Below are 22,279 nucleotides of genomic sequence, written 5' to 3' on the forward strand. Positions count from 1 at the left end.
TAAAAGGAGACTTAGGCAGGTCACATTCAGTTTAGCGACTTTATCTCAGGACTTCATACACATTGCAGTCTGGAACCAGAATGAGGTCTTTAGCAAATTCTATTGTGTTTACTACAAGCTTTGATTCCTCAGCTTCCCCAAGCATCTGTACAGTTCAGAGTAATATGTACTGTTTAAATGGTGTTTAGATGCTATAAATTAGTCATTTAAAAGTGTACTTACAAGTAACCATATTTCTCGTAACAGATTGGCTTTTTTTTTTTCTTTTTTCTTTTTTTATTTATTGCTTAAAGTATTACAAAGGGTATTACATATGTGTCCATTTTATCCCCCCGCCCTAGACAGTCCCCTCGCCTCCCCTATCCCCCAGTGTCTTATGTCCATTGGTTATGCTTATATGCATGCATACAAGTCCTTTAGTTGATCTCTTACCCCCCTACCTCCTGCCCCGCAACCCTCCCCGGCCTTCCCGCTGCAGTTTGACAATCTGTTTGAGGCAGCTCTGCCTCTGTATCTATTATTGTTCAAAAGTTTATAATGGTCTCTATTATCCATGAATGAGTGAGATCATGTGGTATTTTTCCTTCATTGACTGGCTTATTTCACTTAGCATAATGCTCTCCAGTTCCATCCATGATGTTGCAAATGGTAAGAGTTCCTTCCTTTTTAGAGCAGCATAGTATTCAGATTGGCTTTTGTTGGCATCTCATGCTAAATAAATCAAGCCTGCTGAGAATCCCCTGGCCTTTGACAGACAGATTTTTCAAAGTTTCTAACTTAGAACCAAATTCAATTAAAACAATACTTTACAATTTCTGTGGAAACCAAGCTACAGGTAATCAAATTTGGAGGGTTTCTGTCAGGAGTAGCCCTCATGAGATTTAGTCATAAACTGGGCCCCAGGCAAGCTTGGGAGGGGTGCTAGGAATTGGTTACAATGGAGTTCTAAGTGCATTTTATTTTGATGAGGGATTTTGATTGACAATGCATAAAACCATGGTGTGTGTGTGTGTGTGTGTGTGTGTGTGTATGTTATTTCTTTTTAAGAAAAAGGATAGTGATTAATGGAAACAGCTTCATGTGATGACCAAAATAAAGACTCTTCATCAGCCAACCTTGGCTCATTTACTAGGTGTACTGGTTAATCAGATTTTTTTCAATAGATGGTGTTACACATATGTTTATATATATGGGATTTGATATGTATGTTATTTTGTTGTATTGACAACAAGTTTCAAAACTTCATATGTCAAATTTTCTGAAGGTGTTAACATCATAGATATTTTTACACTTAAAAATGTCAAATTTTTTGCCAAAAAAAGAGCATTTGCGGGAAGTTTTAATTCATTGCTAGCACTGACTCAGTCGCCTATAAAATGGGAATAATAAAGAGCCTTCCTCGTACTGGCATGATGAAAAATGAATGAGACCATCAGGTGCATGTGCCCTGTGCCTAACAGAGGAAGCTCAGGCTAACTATCATCTGCTCCCCAAAGCTGCCTATTCTCCTCAAAGGGCCACTTGAGTGACCAGAAAAGATTTCTAGAACATTTCCCTTTTTTCTGACTACTGAGGGCTATGAGGGTGGGCAGAGGTTCTGTTGTTCTTGTAATATGAGCTTCACCATTAGAATCCAGACATACCCCTCAGAACTTTACACATCAATTCTTTCATTATTTCTCTCTCCCATCTATAACCTAGATTCTGGAAAAACATGCCTCACATGCATGCTAACCTGTAAGAAACCAGGGGCCTCAAAAGCCACCATTCCTTCAAGTTAGGAATTCCTGTAACCAAGTATATTAGTCCCTCAGCTCGTTTAAAAAAAAGAAAGAAAGAAAGAAAGAAACTCATCACATGCGCCCATCAAATGGCATATTGCAGAGCATATTTGGAGGAAAACGAGGCAAAACGCACTTAATAAAATTACAAGCATATGGTGACACATTACTTATGGTCTTGATTAGCGTTGCAACTTTATTGCCATTTTCATAAGATTTTACATACAACATGAAAATATTGTCTTTACCTTTTAACATGACAGAATTATCTTCTCTCCTGTTCTTTTAATTAGCCTTTACTTCTCTCCCTCAACCCCCAAATTTCTAGCAGCTTGATCGTGGAAAAGCGGAGCTTCTTTTGTGCTCAGTGGTAGTTAATTTTATGTGACTGTGGTTTTCCGACGCTAGTGAATAGCAACAGCGCCACCAAAAGGACGAGGTCCTGAGTTTCTAGGATCTGTTCCATGTCTTTGCTCAGCGGCATACCATTTTTACATGATGGTTGCTGGCTGCTCTGTGTCCAATATATAATACCTAATACATGGGCACTTCAGGCTTTAATAGGTCTTAATTTGTTCTGACCTGCAGCTTCATTAACTTCTCCGTTGTCTTTAGGTGTAATGAGTTTTCTTTTACTTCTGAACTAAAAAAGTAAATAGTTGATTGAGCTAAGCTGTAGATAACTCCGAGGAGCAGACATCATGGCACTATAGGGTGATAACTGGTGATAGAGTCAGAGCAGTATCTGAGCTGCATGGAATTAGCCTTCCTCATCCTCAAAGTATTGTCTATTACATCTTATATTTGTCTCAAATTTAGCAATGTAGCGACACTTAGTTTCTTTAATGTTAAATATAGAGTAATATATCATAAGAATGAAATCAAATGAATTTATGATAAGGAGGTAGTCTTACATATTTCAAATAAATGTACTTCAGTACCCTTTTTTTTTTCTGACGTAAACTTAACTGAGTTTGTCATATTTGTTATTCAGAATCTTAGGTATTCCCCCCTCCAGGTGAGCCCCAGCTGGATTAAGTTCATACTCTAGCGGTTGCAGCGGTTCTCAACCTGTGGGTCGCGACACTTTGGGGGGTCAACGACCCTTTCACAGGGGTCGCCTAAGACCATCGGAAAACACATATATAATTACATATTGTTTTGTGATTAATCACTGTGCTTTAATTATGTTCAATTTGTAACAATGAAACTGGGGGTCACCACAACATGAGGAACTGTATTAAAGGGTCGCGGCATTAGGAAGGTTGAGAATCACTGGGTTAGAGGGTAAACTGAAACAAGACGGCCTGGTTTTCAATTATGGCTCCACTATATCCTGGCCGGCAGGACCTTGGCTAACACCCAGTGGCTGGATGTCCTCCTCTGTTAGATGGAGCTGTTAGTCCTGTCCATTTCATAGAATCACTGTGTGAATCCCATGAGATAATGTCTGTCAACGATTGAACGCAGAGTAAGTGCACAATAAATATCAGTTACCACCATATCATTATTGTCACAGTTATTGGTAGGTATTGGTTGCTATTCCTTGGCTTCTTCTTATGGTATTCTCTAAATATGGCTGAATTTTAAAATAAAAAAATCAATTTTAGTTTTTTAACTGGTGCTTTCAAAGAATGTTTCCTACCTGGAAAAAGTAGAAATAGGTTTACTGCTGCATATGTATAGAAACATATGTCTGTTTCCGCCTGTGGATAAGGACATCTGGCTTCAGACAGCCCACTATATTCTCCCACTGCCACCACCTCCCTACCCCTCCTCACCCCCCCTCCCCACCCCCATGGTCAGAAAGCTTTAGAAACCATTGGGCACATGCTCATGCATTCTGATTTGGGCCTAGAAGACAAAAGACCTCACCCAAGTGAAAGCTCTGCCCTTTCAAAGTATCAAAGCAAAGTCATGGAAACCGAAATATCTTGAAGGAGCTCCTTAGCTGCATCATTCCCATAATCCCTTCCTGTCCCTGAGTTGGATTATAAAATTAGAAGATGTGCAGAGAAAGGGAAGTGGGCTACCCATTTTGTATGGCACTCACTTGCATCCTTCCCACACTGAGTCATTAGCAGGGAGGTTTATAAGTCCCTTTATAGCAGCTACACGCATAAGTCTAAATGCTATTATTAAATTTAAGTTCCTTATTGAATAAAAATTTTTTGAGTAACAACTTGGTCATTAGCTTTCAATAGTACAAATTAAGTTAAGGAATCCAGTATTCAGACAAGTTACAATGCCTGCAATTATTTTAAGTGAATATTTTTATTTACCTTTCTATCTATTCATATCTGTAATCCTTATTACTTTGAAAAGTTTCCAGTGGTTATTTTTTGCTTTGTTTTCTGACACTTAAAAATCATTTTAAGTGTGAACCTTTTATTAATTGTATTCCCTTTTATTCCTTATATCATTGGATCTGTTTGATATAAACATGAGCAAACATGGACGGGCCAGTCTATGTGGGCTAAGTGGTGGCTGAGTCACAAACAAGGTAGATTCTGCAGCCATTTCTATTCCCCAGAGGAGGGAATAGGCATTGAAACAAGGGGGTGGGGACAGGTGTAAATAGAATCAATGGTATAAAATTAAGCAAATAGAAATTTGGCTGAATATCAGGACTGTGATTCTTAGAGTTATGGAAATGCCTCTTAAAGTCATAGGCAGAGTTCCATTTACGGGAGGCCTACTACAGCTGAAGTACTGGAATACCAATGAAAACTTTATTGCAAGTATTTTGGCACCAGTGTGAGTTGGTCTAGAGAACCTGTTAGGCACTTTATGTGCTAATCCTTTTTTTGCTGTGAAATAATAAAGCCTAAATCATAGAACTAAATTTCACTTACAAATTGCTAAAAGTCTTATTTCTCTAGTGAGATCAAATATGTCTTATAACATGTTTTTCCTTCCACTGGTCTCCCAGCTGTTGTTTCTTATTACTGAAATGGTGATGCATTGATACTGGTTCAATTACCAAAGTATCTGAGTACATTTACATTCATGGTACATCACAGAGAGGCAGGGTAAGTGAGTGTGATCATCATACAGGGTGTTCGATTTAAATTAAAGGAACACTTCCAAGACATTATTTATAGAGGAAGACAGTTTACTCTAAAGAATTCCCATCATGCATGTCATTAATATTTTAGGATCTATTAAAATAAGCAATATGTGCTCTCCATGTTCAGGCACCATGGCCACACTTTTTCTTGGTTGGTGTCAGTGCCATGGGGTCACATTATGGGTAAGAGAACATTAATGCCAGCCCCACTGGGTAAGGAACTAACTGAAGCCCTTTGAATGCAATTCAAAAATGTATACCAAATTCCAACTCATAATAAAATGAGAACATTAAAAATTATTTTCATATTATGATTACATGGTGGTTAGTCACATAGGAAAATACTTGGAGCTAATGTTGAAAAACAGAATTTGTGTCAGGTCTAATAGAATTTTCTCCTTTTATAGAACAGATGAAAAACACCAAGTTCCAATGGAGGCAAGTTAAGGCTTGCATGGGATGGGGTGGTTTAGCTGTGTTTTGAAATAGTAACTTAAAGGTTTCTTGTGGAGGGAAAACTTGATAGTTCACATTTTTGTTGGGTATTGGCATCACATTTTTTCAGCCCTCTGATAAATGCCTGAGGTTTTATTGCACACTTGGGGGAAATTACAACCCTAACCCAAGATCCACTTGTGTAATTCCATTAATGAAAACGGATATTCTCCTTGCAAACTTACTAACAATGAGATAGAAATATATATAATCTACATCCCCCAGGCTCTGAGTTATTGCCTGTACTTGCTATGCAGCATTAGTGCAACAAGATATCTTGTTTGGTTTTGCTGTATCTGGAAATATCAACCAATGTTAATAGCACAAAATTCCGAAAGGAGAAGGATCCACCATGAACTTTGATTGCACCATGGATGCTATCTAGCCCACTGACTGGCCATTAAAATGACCTGTTTCCTCATATGCATCACCTTGTTATTAGCTTGATCTCCCAAACAGCCTTCAACTCTTCTTTAAAATAAGCCAGCCACTTCTTGCGGATTGTTTCTGGGAGGAAAATTACAGTGATGAGAGTGACCGTGAAAGTATATGTCAAGAGTATGATACTGATTAGTTTTTACTCACAAATGGTTTGTCTCTTACAGCCTGTCAACCAGGGCCGGCACTATCAGAAAGAAATGAATCCACCTTCTCCTTCTAACCCCCGGTAAGAATCATTACCAATCTAAATTCCTTGTTTAAAGATTAGTTAGATTATGCATTTTTCTTGGTTTCATGAAATTGGTTTTCAAAACAGCCAAAGGACTTTCCAAAGTTCTTTTTTTTTTTTTTTAGAAGTCTTTCCGAAGTTCTTTTTTTTTAAGAAAGGTCAGTCTACTTTTCTTATCTAGACTGTAGTGTGTTGGCTAACAGCCTACCTAGGTTTAAGTAGCACTCCGACCTTTTACTAGCTGTGGGACACAGAGCTAGTCATTGAACTCAAATTCAGGCATCATAATCTCATAGTGTTTTAGGGAGGATCAAATGAATTAATACATGAAAAGTTATTAGCACAGTTCCTGACAAACTCTTTTAAGTATTAATTTAGTCATTGTTACTCTACTTGCTTAGATACTTCAATTTAATAGATATTTGATATTTAGTACATTTTAAGCATAAATCTTTTTTATGTTGCTTGGTACCTTTAAATTTATCAAAATAGCTTATACAAGTATAAATAGTGATTCACTTTTTTTATTTCAAATTTTCATACTCTCAAAATTATTTCATTATTTTTAAAATGTCATTGGCATATGAGTCATTTATCAATATAAAGAAATCTCATTATTTCAGACTCATTAGGGACAAGGAAATCTGAATTTCAGTTTTGAAATATATGTAGTATCATATGGCTTTCTAATAAATAGCTAAATAAGGTAGTTTATCTGCATAAACCAGTATCAACTTATTGCTATTTATTGTATACTAGGAATTTACTAAAATCAATCTATCTTGAGCTGCACACACAAGGTCTTAGTTATTATAATGCATCTCATTATCCAAATGCACCTCATTATCAAGCTCTTTCACCTGTACTGTGGTTGGTCCCACTGAGTGAGCCAAATACCAGTGACGCATCATAGCTCTGGCTCCGAAGAGTGATCTCTATTACAGTGTCTGAACTAGACTCATCGGTTACACGTATCAAAAACAACTTAGCTAGTATTAAAAGAGAGAGACAGATAGATAGCTAGTAGGGATTTGTTAAATAAGAATATAGGCTATATCCTCAGACCAAGGGCAACCAGGCCTTAGGAGGGACTGAAACTTGATCCCAGGGTCTGCTTCACTCTTCTCTCTGCGCACCAGCTTTCTCTGCTTCCAGTCACATGGCTGGCTGACAGCTCTGGAGTTTACATATTACACATACATGCTGAGGCTGGCAGGCTATGCCTGAATCCAGTTCCTACTTCAGGAAGGAGAATGTAATTGACATAGCTTGCGCCAAGTAACCACTGGTCTAATCAGCAATGAACAGCAAATCGAAGCCATGTGAAAGCCAGGAGACCACCTACACAGTTCACAGCACTTTTAACGGGGCCTAGACTATCCATGGCATGGGCAGAGTAAATATACTTTGTTAGTGCCCTCGTCTAAGTATTCCTGGTCTGTACACTTGATCTGTCACTGTCATAACTAAATATAATAGTAGTTTCAAAAGTGAGATTGTAGTTTTAGTATATGTAAACGGTATATGTTTAGTATATGTTAACATCGTTAGAATCAGTTTATCTCTTGATATGTGAATATGTCCCTTGTAATCATGTAGCTCATCTAGATTTGACTAACAAACTCTTTTTCTATATATGAGTAAACTTTCAAGGTAATTGGAACTCCAACTTTGGTCCAAATTCAGAATTTGTAGTCTGAACAAGTGATAGTGATAATAAGATATGTTAAAAGGTAGAAACTTTTGTTTCAATAAAAGGGGAAAAGGACCCTAATTCTCATCCTCATTCTGCTACTAACACAGTAAATTATCTTAGACAAGCCTCTCAATCTATTCAGACCTCACCTAATAATATGAGCACCCTCATGTATCATAGAAAGGATCTGAGTTACATGCTCTCGAGAGTCATTCCCAGCTTGAGATTCTGGGACTTTGATGAGACTCATAGATTTTTCCATAGGAAAACCAGTCCCACTATTGAAGAGAACCCTTTATAGAAAATATTCTACATAATATTGGGTGAATTAATTAATGTTTAGATGTGGTAGTCTGTGACTTTAAATATCTCATTTAAAATTCAATTCTCAAAGATAGAATATAAGAAAATTTACTAATTAAACAGTATATTTATTTAACCAATTAAATGTCCATTCATCTAGGAAAAAATAATTTAGATTTTTACATAATAAAATTAAAAACCAAATTCTAAAGGAAAAAATAAAATCCAATTAATCCCATTTGCCAGCAGGTTATCCACCAGTTTTCTGGAACGTTATTATATAGCTGTTCAGGAAACCTGAAGATTACATGGCTTGGCTCTTGGCTCATAACTTCAGCAGCTTGGAGAAGTGGCAGAAAGGCATTATTGGGCCATAAATGAAAAAGATGATAAAATTGTGAGGGTAGCAGAGATCATCATATAAAATGGGATAAAAGAATTCACTTATACTCATTGGGCAATATTTGACACTGGATAGAGACATAAAGCTAATTGTTTCTGGAATGTTTATAATCTAGGAATTAAAATACTCATGGTTCACCTCACCATAATCCCTTGCTTCTCTAGATTTTCAACAAAGTCCCTTGCATTGATAGGCATGGGTGTGATATTTCCCACTGTATTTTCCTAACAGACTGACTGACAGTTAGGCAGCACCTCAAATGCTGGGGCCCTTGCCTCCAGTGTCCACCTGCATTGCCTCTTGGGGCGCTGACAGCCTCAATGACAAGGTGCAGAAGTGGCTAACAATCTAACACAATTTAGAGGAGTGTTGGGTAGGAGGAAACAATTTCACAGTTCACTCATGTTGAGAAGTGTTTTCTAGCATGTAAACTTGCTGCCAAATGGAAGAAAATGGATGCTGTTTGCAGCCTTAAGTCATTTATTTTCAAATTCCTTCTCTTGGTTTGTGGGGTTCAGAACTGTCCCTTAGGCACATCTATGTATGTGTTTATGTAGAGTCTTCAGAATGGCTCAAGATATTTTTGCTCAGAAATGGGTTTTGTAAAATAAGCTGTGATTACTTTCTAGTAGTCTGTTTACGTGGATGGAGTCAATAACCAATCTTTCAAATGATGATTATACTTGCTATTTTTACTCATTGGAAAATTAGAAGGGAAGGGGGAAGATAGTCTAAGGCTCTGTAAGGCTCTAAATGTTTATGGAAATAAACAATACAGAAGATAATTCTGGAATGCCCAGTAATGAAGGGCATGGTTTTCTCAAGTGTTTGCTTTTTGATTTATCATCTTCTGTATTTTTAGATATCAGTGCAGATTGTGTTAGGGCTTGAATCCTTTGCGACTTTGCCACATGTTTTGTGATATAAACATACTTATAACTATAATTATCTGATAAACTCCTGCAGACTTTGACAAATGATTAATAGCCGCTGACCTCAGTTCCCACTGGCTCAGCTGGCCCGACCGAAGCAAGCTGGCCTGTCGTGGTAACTACCAGCCTGCTCTGGGCTGATCACAGTGATTTTATCTTTCTTTTCTCGCCAATTGTCAGGACACAGCCTGATGGGCTTCTCTACAGCTTACGTTTCTGTCCCGCCAGTACAAATGAGAGAAAGGTATAAATGAAATGAAATACAGAAATTGCATGTCCTGCTTCTCTTCAAATGCTTACATTTGGGTCATCTTAAAAAATTTTTTAAGAAATATTTCTCCTTTCGGACCAAAGCACAAGGACTAATTTCCTGATTAATTGTGATAGATAGATAGATAGATAGATAGATAGATAGATAGATAATCCGAGCCTGTGGAGCCTGTGCCTCTTAAAGTCAAGTGATTCTATGCCCCTCCTGCTCCCAGAGGTCTGCAGTCCACTGGTCCAACCTTTTCAACAGGCTTTATAAACACCAGGTACAAAGAGGCTCAGCTGGGCCCCTTTCTTCCCCAGTTGAAGTACTAAGTTCAGTTTATAACATTCACCTCCATTCTACCTGAGGGGGATGGAGTGGAGGGCTGCAGGCATGACATGAACCTGAGGAGAGGAAGACCATCATGAGGGTTACGTGGCCGCAGCCAGTCGCATCTGTGGACTCACCACCTCATCCTTCATTTAGTAAATGCAGAATAGCTTCCCTGTTTAAACAAGGAACCTCTACAGCACAAAATGATTCAAAGTGTTTCCGTTCATACCTTTAGCAACATTCAGTGTTTTTTAAGCACCTACTATGTGCAGAGCATCGTGGAAAGATGGCTTTAGTGTGCCTTCAGGGAGCTCTCAGCCTCCCATTGCAGACCAGTCCTCCCTGCGTGTCATCAAGGCAGTGAGTGTGTGAATGTCTCAGGAAAGGTGCGGGGGGCCCGGGTGCAGCCTTTCCAAACCTCTCCCCCTCACACACTCTGCTTTTGTTAGCAGTTAATTTTACTTCTTCCTCATACATAATTCTTTTGTTTCTCTTATTAATGAAAAACATTACATTTTGAAATTGATTAAGGTTAAAACATAATTTTTCACTCAAGCAATATATTATGTTTCCAGAGTTTACAGCTCCATATTTCACTGTTCGTTGCCGCATAAAAACCCACTCAGTATAATAAATACCATATAAGTCACACATCCAGCCTATTTCAAATGACTTGAAAGAGAAAAGGCAAACAACTTCTAGCTGATTTGATTGAATTAACACTAACATTATTGTTCTATTGACTTTTTCTTGTCCATTGATTCTTAAAAGCCTTTTGCTCCCTTGCCATTGATTAAGACAAATTAGATGCAATTCGGTGCTTCGGACAAGAAAGTGCTGTTGGGTGTTGGGTGTTGGGTGTATGCGTGGGAAATATGTGTGCGTGCTGAAACAAGACTGGTTAGAGCTTAACAGTTGTGACTTGGTTTTATGATGTGTGAACTCCTGGATCAGTAACAAGTGAAGCCAAATGGTGATTTGTAGATGATGTGCTTTATCTCTTACTTAAAATGAAAGGATGCTGTCTAGAATTTTACATACTCTCATATTTTTCAGTTCTTCATTCCCTGTATTTGCAGAGTTTATAGACTAACAAGCAACAGGATCAAAGCAAGAAATGAGGGGAGAGTAAAATACCTTCTATTGATTCGCTAGCAAACAATTGCTAGAAAACATTTTTAAACAGCAAAATCATTTGTATTTTCAAAATAGCAAAGAATAAGAAGGCTGAGAGCTAGCCTGACCTGAGGGCAGTTAGCACCATGAGAAAAGCAAAGGTCTCAGCTTAAATAAAACCATAGGGGGCTTCTGTTAAGCGGCGGTTTATGCTAATGCAGCCCTGCCTTTTAAGTGGGTAAAATCATCCCTAAACTACTGGATGATGTCTTTCTCCTTTTTTCTTCCTCTTTTTAAAATAATATCTTTTTCTTTTCACCTAGTGGTTAGAGGTGGCGGGTGACAATCTATTTACTGCCCAGTAGCATTAGAAGAAAATTCTGTTATGGTCAGTGTTTTAACTTGGTGAAGGGTACAATTACTTTGTATTTTACCATTTTCCCTCTTCCCTCTTTAACAGCACTTTTACTGAAACCTGAAATTGCCTTCATGTCAGAAATACTATTAACTCACATTAAGAGTCCAGAGAACTTTTAGTTTCTCCTGCTGGGATAATGGAAGAAATGGGAAACATGCAGGAACAGCCACCCATGTGACATTCTCTAAATTTACTTGTGATTTTCTAAATTTCAGTGCTAGCAAAAAAGAAAGATGCAGCAAGGCGTGCAGTAAATGAAGATATTATGTATTAGAGAAGGAATGAATCTGTCATTTTGACGAATTGTGAGGCGAAGAGCAGATTAACAGATTACTCATAGTCAGAAGGCAGCTCGGTGTGAAAAATGTGCAGGAAGATAAGTGTGGGTTTGTGCTGATTTAATGATATTTTTAAACCACAATAACATTCTGGTAGTATAATATAATAAAGCACTTTGCTTGCATTTTTAAATAATCAACATATTTTCAGTTTGACCTTAAAAACATTTTGGACCATTCTCTATTAAAATATGTAGCTTTAAAATTAGAAAAAAAGTACCATCTAGATATCACAGCAATGACCTTATAGGAAATATCACTGGCTTTTAAAAATCAGTTTTTTCCTAAAATAGCATTTGTAATACAAACTTTTACTGTGTTTTAAGCACACTAATACCACATTTACTTTTTCTTTGGGCATTTAAATCACTTACAAGAAGAAATCATTATCTTCTAACATTTCCAGGGAAACGCTTCATAGATAGTATTGATTTGTCTTCATATTTTCATTGTAGGTTTTTAGTTTTGTAGTTGAGATCATGGAGTACTTATGAATAACAGCTATATTTTCCCACAGATAGTGGATAAATGTAGTTCCAATTTGAATTGAGTACTCTGAGACAGAGCAAGAAATAAGGTGAATTATTTTGTTATTGCCAACATTATTAGAAAGCAAAAGTTTTTTAAGAGGTTTACATTTTTCTATAAATAAAGTTGGGATTTGAATAATACAGTTTTAGTTAATTTCACAATGATGGAGTGGCATTGCCAAGAATTTTCAGAATAAAATTTTTATAATGTATGTAAATGGATTTTTTTCTATATGTTAATATTCAAAACCTGGTATATGGCTTGAGCTGTTTCACATTATCTTCTCTGTAGCTCACCAATGATGGCTTTACATAATTAGGTACAATGAAACTTGTAAAGGAGTAAAATAGTACATTCTCTGTCTAAACACTTGTATGTAACCCAAGTGCAAATAAGTACACTAATATGGCATGCCCAGGGCTTGAATCACAGACATGATTATGGTTCAAATTGTGTTTTACGTATATAGTGAGGAATTCAGCACATTATGTACATTTTCTCTCTCCTAATGTATTAACACTCTCAACTTGGAGTAAGTAAACAAGCTAATGTAAAGAAGTAGTCATATTCTTTTGGTAGAAATTCTGAAATGTGTATAGTAAATGTTGTATGTTTTCTGGCTTCCTTGCATAGTTATTGTCTGCAGTAGTTATTAACATGATTTGCCAAATATTCTAAACTCTCTCAATTCCAAGCACATTGTTGGATTGCTTTTCTAAGTCCACTTGGTTTGGGTGGAGCCAACTAGTCCAACTAGTTCTAACCAATGAACTGTGAGCAAAATCGCCTACATTGTTACTTGGCTGGAGCATTAAATTGCAGGTGTAAAACCCTCTACCAGAGTTCTCTTTTCCTCTGCCACCAACCATGAACATTCAAGGTGGTGGTGGTTTCATAAGCCTGGTCTCTACATGACTGTGATAAACAGAGTTCCCTGCTCATCTGTTATATGCATTCATCATGAGCAAGAAATAAACTTTTGTTGTTTTTAAGACACTGAAACGTGGGGGCTGTTTGTTACCCAGCATAAGCTAGCCTTATTCTGACTTACATAGTTAGTAGCTATGAGATTGACCATATTTTGTCACCGTAAATAAGGCATTTTATATACTTCAATATATAAGGTTTAGAAATTGGTTAAAATTGTAAAGCTTAGAATGCCATTCATTGGCATGAATAAGTGGGTGTAAGAAGTAACAGTGCACTGATTAAAAGCACAGTCTCTGGAATCAAAATGCCACATTCAGATCCTTGTGAAATTAGTTCTCTAAGCCTCAATTAAATTATCTAAAAAACAGGGGTTGTATTCAGTAATCTGCTTTACAGTGCTATTAGAAGGATTACATGAGGAAATGAATGTAAAGAGTTTTCACAGGGCCTGACGTATATATTTTTATTAAATGGGAGAAAGTGATGGTAGTGTGGTAGGATATTAATAGGAATATCAGAAATAAAGTTCCTCCCAAAAAAGATCACACTTTGAGCAAATCAGAGAATCTTAGAGAGTTTAAAGTGATCATAGAAATGACTTAACCCAGCATCTCTTCAAAAGTCTCTGTACTCACCTTGGCCGGGGAGGTCGGCTGAGTGTGGCACGAGACAGGCAGTCATTACTGAGCATTCCTCACTTATACTGAGTCCACATAGGTTTCCTTATACCTCCTCCCTTTGATCCTAGCTGTCTTTCCAGAACAGTCATTTGAATCGTCACTCCTTCACACAATCCCCCTTGAAATTTTTGAATATAGCTTTTTGGTTGTTCCATTTTCTCCTTCAGTTTCCTTTCTCCAGCATTAAGTCCACTTTGCCATTCCAGGTTCTGGCATAGTCCTACTTGCCTTCCTTTGGACACTACTGAGTTTATCAAATTGATGTTATCTAAATGAAAAAAATGATCTCACAGTTCAGACTACAATTAGACCATTGACCAGGACACTGTGTCTGTTAGCGTAGCTCAAATCACATTTGTTTTCTTAGTACCCATATCCTACGAATGCAGTGGTTCTCAACCTTCCTAACGCCGCGACCCTTTAATACAGTTCCTCATGTTGTGGTGACCCCCAATTTCATTGTTACAAATTGAACATAATTAAAGCATAGTGATTAATCACAAAAACAATATGTAATTATATATGTGTTTTCCGATGGTCTTAGGCGACCCCTGTGAAAGGGTCGTTCGACCCCCAAAGGAGTCGCGACCCACAGGTTGAGAACCGCTGTCAATGGCTTATCTTTGGCTTTTGGTCGCCTGAAACTGTCACCGTCTTTCTCGAGGGCCATTGCTATAGCCTCCTGTGGCCTCCCTGCATCCACATGTGCCTTTTCACCACAAGCAGTTCCCCACAGAGCAGCCAGAGTAACCTTTTCTAAACACAGATCTGACTGCTACCCCCATATCAAGACCATTCATTTGGCTTCCCATTGCTTATAGGGTAAAGACAGAATCTTTCAATGGCCTGCAAGACTTGAGTGGTTTGGCGCATGCCCACTGAATCAGCCTTATTGTGTGCCATTTTTCCTCTCCAGGTTTGTGCTTTAGCTACATTGGCCTTCTCTCAAAACTGCCTCCCTTAGAACCTTGTCAAAATGGCTTCCCTTGAGGCTTTGCCCATTTTTCCCTCTTCCTAGAATGTTTTTCCTTTTCCTTACCTTCCGCCTTGCCTGGTTAATACCTATTCGCTTCATTAGATTTCCTCTCAAGCATCACTCTCTAGGGAACCCTCAAGTTCCTGATCATGTGTTTTCATAGCATTATTAAACTCACACATTTTTGTGTGATTATCTGATTAATGTTGGTCTCACCCTCTACACTGTACGCTCAAAGAGGGCAGGAAATCTGTTTTTGCTCATCATTGTATTTTGTGCCAGGATCTGACACAAAGTTGGACTTGGTAAATACTGGTGGAATAAATTTTGGTGTCTGAACCAATTCTCTTGACTATCAAGATCATTCTGAATCTCAGTTCTGTCATCCAGCCTGTTCTCTCTCGCAGCCCAGTGTCTTCCATACATTTGAAAAGCACAGTCACTGTCTCTGCTGGACAGTATTACAACCTTAATAGATGATAGCTGAATAGAAAGCCCTGTGGGCCTCCATTAAAGGTCTTCCACGGTGTTAATATTGATCAACAGCCAAATTGAAGTGATGTGATTGTAGGGGAGAAAAGAAAAATTTTTTTCCTCTACCCTCCTAGGTTCTGCAGCTAAAAGGTAAATTGACAAAAGACATATTAACAAAAGAAAAGCATACAGATGTTATTTATATGTGCAGTGCTCATATATATGGGAGGAAATCAGAGATGAGTAACTCAACAGAGTGGTTAGAACTTGGAGCTTATATAACATCTTAACACATAAGAATTAATTTGTAGAGAAGTGACAACAAAGAAAATTGGGTTTAGGCTTTAGGGGTGGCAGACTGTGGGAGGAAACATATATGGGGGAAACTAATGGAAAATAAGGGTTGTTTCAGTAAAGCTTCTTTTTTATAGATTCCTTTTGGTGCTGTCTCGAGGCTAATCAGAATCTTCGGAGATTGAGTTGTACCCTGTGCCATAAAGGGAATCTTCCTCATGGGAAATTTCATGTCTTGCTTTTAGGTAGAAAGGGGGAGGTCAGAGAATCCTCCCTGTATCTACTGTTTCTAAAGTATCTTCAGTCAAAAATAAAAAGTCAAAACAGCATAATTTGGGGATGGCATGTTTAGAACTCTTACAAGATGTTTCTAAATTATTTTAAATTATGAACAGTCCAATTCTAACACACTCTTGATGCATGATAATTCAATCATTGCCTATGATTTCTGGAATGTTATGACTCACACTCACGTGCAGCTATGCCCCATCCTTTGTCCAATGCAGACATTGCTAGTGGATCACAATCTTCTTGCCCTTTGAGCATCACTGTAAACTTAAAATCCTTCTCAATAAGGTACTCCAGGCAATGCTACCATTAGCACATGATTTATAATTTCTTTGAGCTAGAATTTCCATTATTTATTTAGTCAACTAGGTTAGTGAAAGGACTATATTCCTGGCCTACATGACATTCCCTGAACCTGGGAATTATCACCTTGCTAATATTGTCTACTCTAAAAGTCACCCCCTCTTCTGTAAAACCTTCCTTGACTAAAGTGAGATTGGGACTGCTCCTTCTCCACAGCCCTGACTCGGTTCCCCACATCAACCATAATTAAAATCCTACAGCATTAAATGATAGGCATAATATATTTTGTAGTTTTAAATTAATTAATGTAAGCTCTGCCTCTGGCAATGGCGGACTTAGTTGTTTCACACTGAACTTCCTTCTGTGGGCAACCAGAAAAGCCAGAGAAAATATGAGATTGTGGGTTCAATCCCTGGTCAGGGCACATACAAGAATCAACCAATGAATGCATAAAGTGAAACAACAAATCAAAGTTTCTCTCTCACATTCTCTCTCTCTCTCTCTCTCTCTCTCTCTCTCTCTCTCTCTATATATATATATATATATATATATATATATATATATATATTGCTTCCTCTCTATATCTAAAATCAGTCAATAAATAAAAATATTGTATGAATGAGATACTTTACATTTTTTGCTATTAAGTCCTTGAAATGCAATGTGTTTATATTCATAGCTTGACTCAGATTAACTCCATTTCAGGTGCTCAGTAGCTACTGATGGTTGGTGACTACCATGTTGAACAACACAATTCTAGAAGGAAACTTTATTATTTTTTAAAATATATTTCTTTATTGATTTCAGAGAGGAAGAGAGAAGGAGAGAGAGATAGAAACATCAATGATGAGAGAGAATCATTGATTGGCTGCCTCCTGCACACCCCCACTGGGGATGGAGCCCGCAACCCAGGCATGTGCCCTTAGCCGGAATCGAACCTGGGACACCTCAGTCCGCAGGCTGATGCTCTATCCACTGAGCCAAGCCAGCCAGGGCTAGAAGGAAACTTTAAAGAACAGCTTTATGGCCTTGGGATAGGAAAAGATTTCCTAAATAAGTCTCACATTCATAAAGGAAAATATCGATAAATTGGACTGTATTAAAATTAGGAATTTACTAAAGAACACTACTTAAGAAGGTAAAAAAGCATGCCCTAGAATGGAAGATGAAGCACACTGTGATTCCACTACACCCTGTTACAGTGGCTGATACATAAAATATCAATAAGTTTGTTGAGAATATGGAGAAACTAGAACTCTCACACATTGCTGATGGGAGTGTAAATTAACACAACTACTTTACAAACTGTTCTGGTAGCATCTACATAAACTGAACATACCATATCCTTTTACCCAACAGTTATCCTCCTAGATATAGGACCATTGGAATGTATGTATGTTCACCCAAAAACATATATAAATTGTGGGGACTCAGACCCCAAGAATTGATATAAAGATGACTTTACAGTGAAAATATTTGAGCTATAAAAGATGCAGAAAGAAATATTATCTGCACTTTCATTATCTGACTGAAGCAAGGCCTCTTGAAAATACAGACTGCCCATTCCCATTAGCACCAAAAAAATCAATAGAACCTTCCATACTTTCCCTCCGAAGACCTAAACCCACCCCCTTTGTTAAGTTGGCATATCAACCTTTTATTTCTGGCTATTTAGTGAGTTACTTGTTACTGAGCAACTCCCAGGTACACATGCAAATAAATTGTCTTTTCTCCTACTAATCTGGCTATTGTCAGTTAATTTTTAGGCCTCCAACCACTGGACCCAAGTGGGAAAGGAAAAAGTTTTGCTTTCCAATATAAACACAGCCATGACAGCCTCAAATTGGAAATAACCTGGCCTCCTTCAATAGTAGAAAGCAAAAGTAAATTTTGATATATTTATACAATTTACACTAAAAAAAAACATGGAGGAATTTTACAAATGTAGTATTTGGGGAAAGAAGGTAAACAACTAAGGAATACATATTGTATCATTCCATAAAAGTTCAGAAGCGGGCCAACTGATTGGTAATGTTAGAAGTCACCATCTACTGTTGTACACCTGAAACTTATATGATGTTGTTAACCCAGAGTGTAATATTGGTAGGAGGAGTTAGTGAGGTTCTGTTCTTGGCCCAGGTGGTGGTTATGGTCACTTTGAGATCTTTAATTGAGCTGATACATTTATTAGTGTGCTTTTCTATGCATGCTACACTTGAATAAAAGAATCCATCAATAGCATAATTCTTAGTCTATTATAGTCAGTTTGCTCTTTCTGGTATTTTATGTCTCTATCTTTCTGCCTTGTTTACAATTTAGCATGTCAGCTTTCTATAGAACAAGGTCCATATTTAGTTTGAATAGCAGCTGCAGTAACACCATAAATAATTATGATGATGATGGTGGTTTGGCGAGGGAAAGAATTATTGCCCTCCCTGGCAGGCCCAATTTACTCACTAGAATGGTCCATGCAACAAAAGAATTCTGATTACTTCCTCCCAATGTTTTAAAAATAGCATTTTACCATCATATCTGTTCAGAAGTCCATTTATCACCCACATCAGCATTCTATCACAATATTTTTCATTAACTGAAATGTTACAATTAACACACCCTGCAACTGATAGGAAATAAATCTAGTCAGCTAAAGATCCTGTCAACTTTCTCCAGTTCTTTATTTTCTTGTGCAGCCAGCCAACGCTGGGGGAAAATTAAATTGTCATTCACCTCACAGAGCAGTCTTTTTAGCATATCATTGTTTTATTTGACTACTGAACATAATAAAGGAATAACCAAGCTTTGAAAGTAAAATGGAAATCAGTACATAAGTGCGGCATCTGGTAATCTGACTTAATGATGAAAATGATGCCCACAGTTATTCTTTACAAAGACAGAGAGCTGAATTAGAGCATTAAGTTAGCCCACCTACTCTTTCTGCACCATTAAATCCCATCATCCTGCAGAACAGTTAAGGAGGTTTTATTTTGTATTCTAATTTTAAGGCAATTATTCCCTAGTTAAAGTTAGAAAAGGCTGCAAAGTTTTCTGCTCTTGATTCGCTAATGACTTAGTTACAAAGCACTTAACACATAGCTGCCCTGTAACTCTGTAAAGGGTGTTACAAAGATTGCTTAAGAGTGAATCTTCTTCTGTAATTTCAAATAATAATAAGCACTAACATTATTACTTTTACTGCATCTATTACTTATTGGTTCCATCTCTGTAGCAAGCATTGATAGGGAGAGTTTCCATATGCTATATTATTTCATTTAATCCCTGCTGCAATGCAGGGTGGTAATTTCTGTAACCCCCGTATTCCAGGTGAAGAAACAGAAGCACAGAGTTTAACCCAAAGGTTGCAAGCTCATATCAAAAACCGTGCAACTTAAATTATATGCTCTGTTGTTACCCCAGATATTTGGAGGGGTAGTTGTTTCCCCTGCATCTTCAGTAATGCTGTGTTTATTTGGAATGTAAGTCCTCATTCTATGTGCATCCTTCCACTGGATAAAGGAATAATGTTTAAGTCTCCCATGAAAATGTAGAGATTCTAAAGGATCTCTTGGAAAAAATCATAGCTTCATACAGCTTTTCTCAGCCTTTTCTTTCTGTTAGGAGAATGTACTCAATAGATGTCATTTACATGTGCACTCTGGTGGACATGAGTCAGAACCTTTCTTATATACCCAGCAAATGTCCAAGAATAGACTCTGGCCTAGCTTTGGGTCTAATGCCTGCCCCCATATTGGGAGTGAAGAAAGGCTTAACATCCAAAACCATGTGAAGTGGGTTTCCCATAGAAGAGAAGAGTTAGTTTCTCAGAAGAGGGAAGGAAGTGGCCAGCCAAAATCATAGCTACCATAATACAATACCAGTGGGTAAGCTTTAACTCTGCAGTGGTTCACTCCATAGGTATTTATTGAATGACGATGGTATGCCATGTTCACTCTTTCCCCTTCATTTCAAGAATACATGGGAGTGGTATCACAACTTTATAGTTTTAACTATGCTTTTTAAGAGCCAGAAGCAGTTACTAAACCAGTATTACATTAGACATCTTGACATTTAAATTAACTTCAGGCAAATAAAATAAGCCAAATTGAACTTTTTAATTTACTCATCAGAAACTATATAGGGGCATTTCACATTCACGTCTTAAAAATGTAATAAGAAAATGTCATCTCTTTGTGTCTGGCATGTCTATTCCTCATGAATTCCATAACCAACTTGGATGACAATAAGCTGAGAGAAATCTCACATCACTTTTCTGTCTTCATTGAAACATCCTGAAGTTGCTATTCATTTCTGCTACTTAGATGAAACTTATTCTTCTGCTTGGAAATATCAAGGGAAGAATTGGAATGTTCATGCTTATGGTCCTCATAAAAGAGTTTTCACTTTGTCCTGACCTGACTTTGAACATTTAGGGAAAATGTTCAATTTGCAGCTTTAGCTAATGGCACTACAATGTCACACTTCTCTGTTTAACATTCAGCTTTGTTAATCAAGAAAACCAGATTGGCTCTGTGCATGTTGATTAAATTGATTACAGCTGTAGGGCCTTGATAGCAGTTTTTTCAAGTGTCTCTAATTAATCAGACAATGCTTGATTAGTTTTTTTTTCTGTTTTGGGGAGATAAACTGACTTCCTTGAGAATTTTCACCCCGAAATGAGTCCCCTCCAGTAAAAGGTAAAGGATAAGTGAGTCACTGCTTAGTTTTCCATGACGTTCAGACCCTTTATCTCCCAGCGACTAAAAACGGAAATCCTTTGAACAGCAGATCACAACATAATATTAAACTTCTTTTCACATACTCTCATGAATGCATCTCCTAGAATGGAAAAAGTCAGTATGTTTGCTTCCTCGGGGCTTTTAGCCTCACCTCCTCCCTGCTGTGGAGCATCTTCCAGCTTTCCCATTGTAATCCTTCTTTGTCAGGTTATGTCATTGACTTGTCAGACCTGACATTGCAGAGGTCAGCCCAGGAACCATTTTGCTTTAATAATTAGGCTGAATGATGTGTTAAAAACAAATAATAAGCCACCATCTATTTTTTAAGTCATATCTGTCACATTAGATAAAGTGGCTGTTTATGCAAAGAACTTGACAATTTCAGGAACATTACCAACACTTATTTATAAAGACCCAAAACGTTCTGCTTGTATCATTGGAGTTCATATTTGCCATGGGGAAGGCTGCCAGGATCAGCTCAGATGGTGGCGCTGGCATGAGGAAGGCTCCCGTTTCCTCTTTCCTCCATTGGTTGAGGGACCAGTGGGACTGCTGTTTCCAGTAAGTGCTGTCACCTAGAACACTTTTTAAAAGATGTTTTGAAGCTGTGTTTCAGAGTTCTTTTATAGATGCCATCAAATTGCAGGCTCCTGCAGAGAGAATCGCCTTTAAAAAGAAAGTAGTAAAGAAAAAATTTTTTTTTTTAATTTGACTAGAGTAGAAAAAATAGAAAGTGAAAAATAGGTCTTACTCTTCCCACCCTTCCTTCCCACTCCACATTTTTACTCCCAGGTATGATGACGGTTAAGTTTCTTGGGCATCTCAGAAACTTTCTGTGAATGTACAAGAAAATGTTTTATTTATATTTTTTTCAACTCAGTGGGATGAGTCTCTATACTGTTATACAACTTGCTTTTTAGATTTTTACAGAATAAATTTTGGATATCTTTCTAAATTTGCACATATAATTGAACCCATTCTTTATTAATTGCTGGATATTACTGTGATTTACTCAGCCCGTTATCTGCTGATGGACATTTAGGTGGTTTCCAGCCTTTCATTACTGTAAACAGTGCTCTGATAAACATCCTCATGGGCATCTCTGTGACCTTGGCAAGTATGTGTTTACAGTAAATGTCTAGCAGTGAAATGACTTGGTAATTTTGTTGGGTATTACGTAATTGTTCACCAATTTACATTCCTACCAGCTTGCACCGAGCTTCGTGAAACTTGAGAACTTTTACCGAGCTGCTGTATGTCAG

The 22,279-nt window shown here is 37.6% G+C and overlaps 1 protein-coding gene across 1 annotated transcript in view; it reads left to right on the forward strand.

Moving 5' to 3' along the window:
* Positions 1 to 22,279, forward strand: part of LOC308530127 (protein CFAP20DC-like) — a gene marked incomplete at its 5' end in the record, with an annotated part of 119,378 nt that overhangs the window by 70,600 nt on the left and 26,499 nt on the right. Inside the window, one exon of the mRNA XM_081106608.1 lies at positions 5,952 to 6,013. Coding sequence (XP_080962734.1) covers positions 5,952 to 6,013 — 62 coding nt within the window. The remainder of the gene's footprint in view (positions 1 to 5,951; positions 6,014 to 22,279) is intronic.

Source organism: Myotis nattereri (genome assembly GCF_964212035.1).
Source record: "Myotis nattereri genome assembly, chromosome: 14".
In the NCBI taxonomy this organism is placed as follows: Eukaryota; Metazoa; Chordata; class Mammalia; order Chiroptera; family Vespertilionidae; genus Myotis; species Myotis nattereri.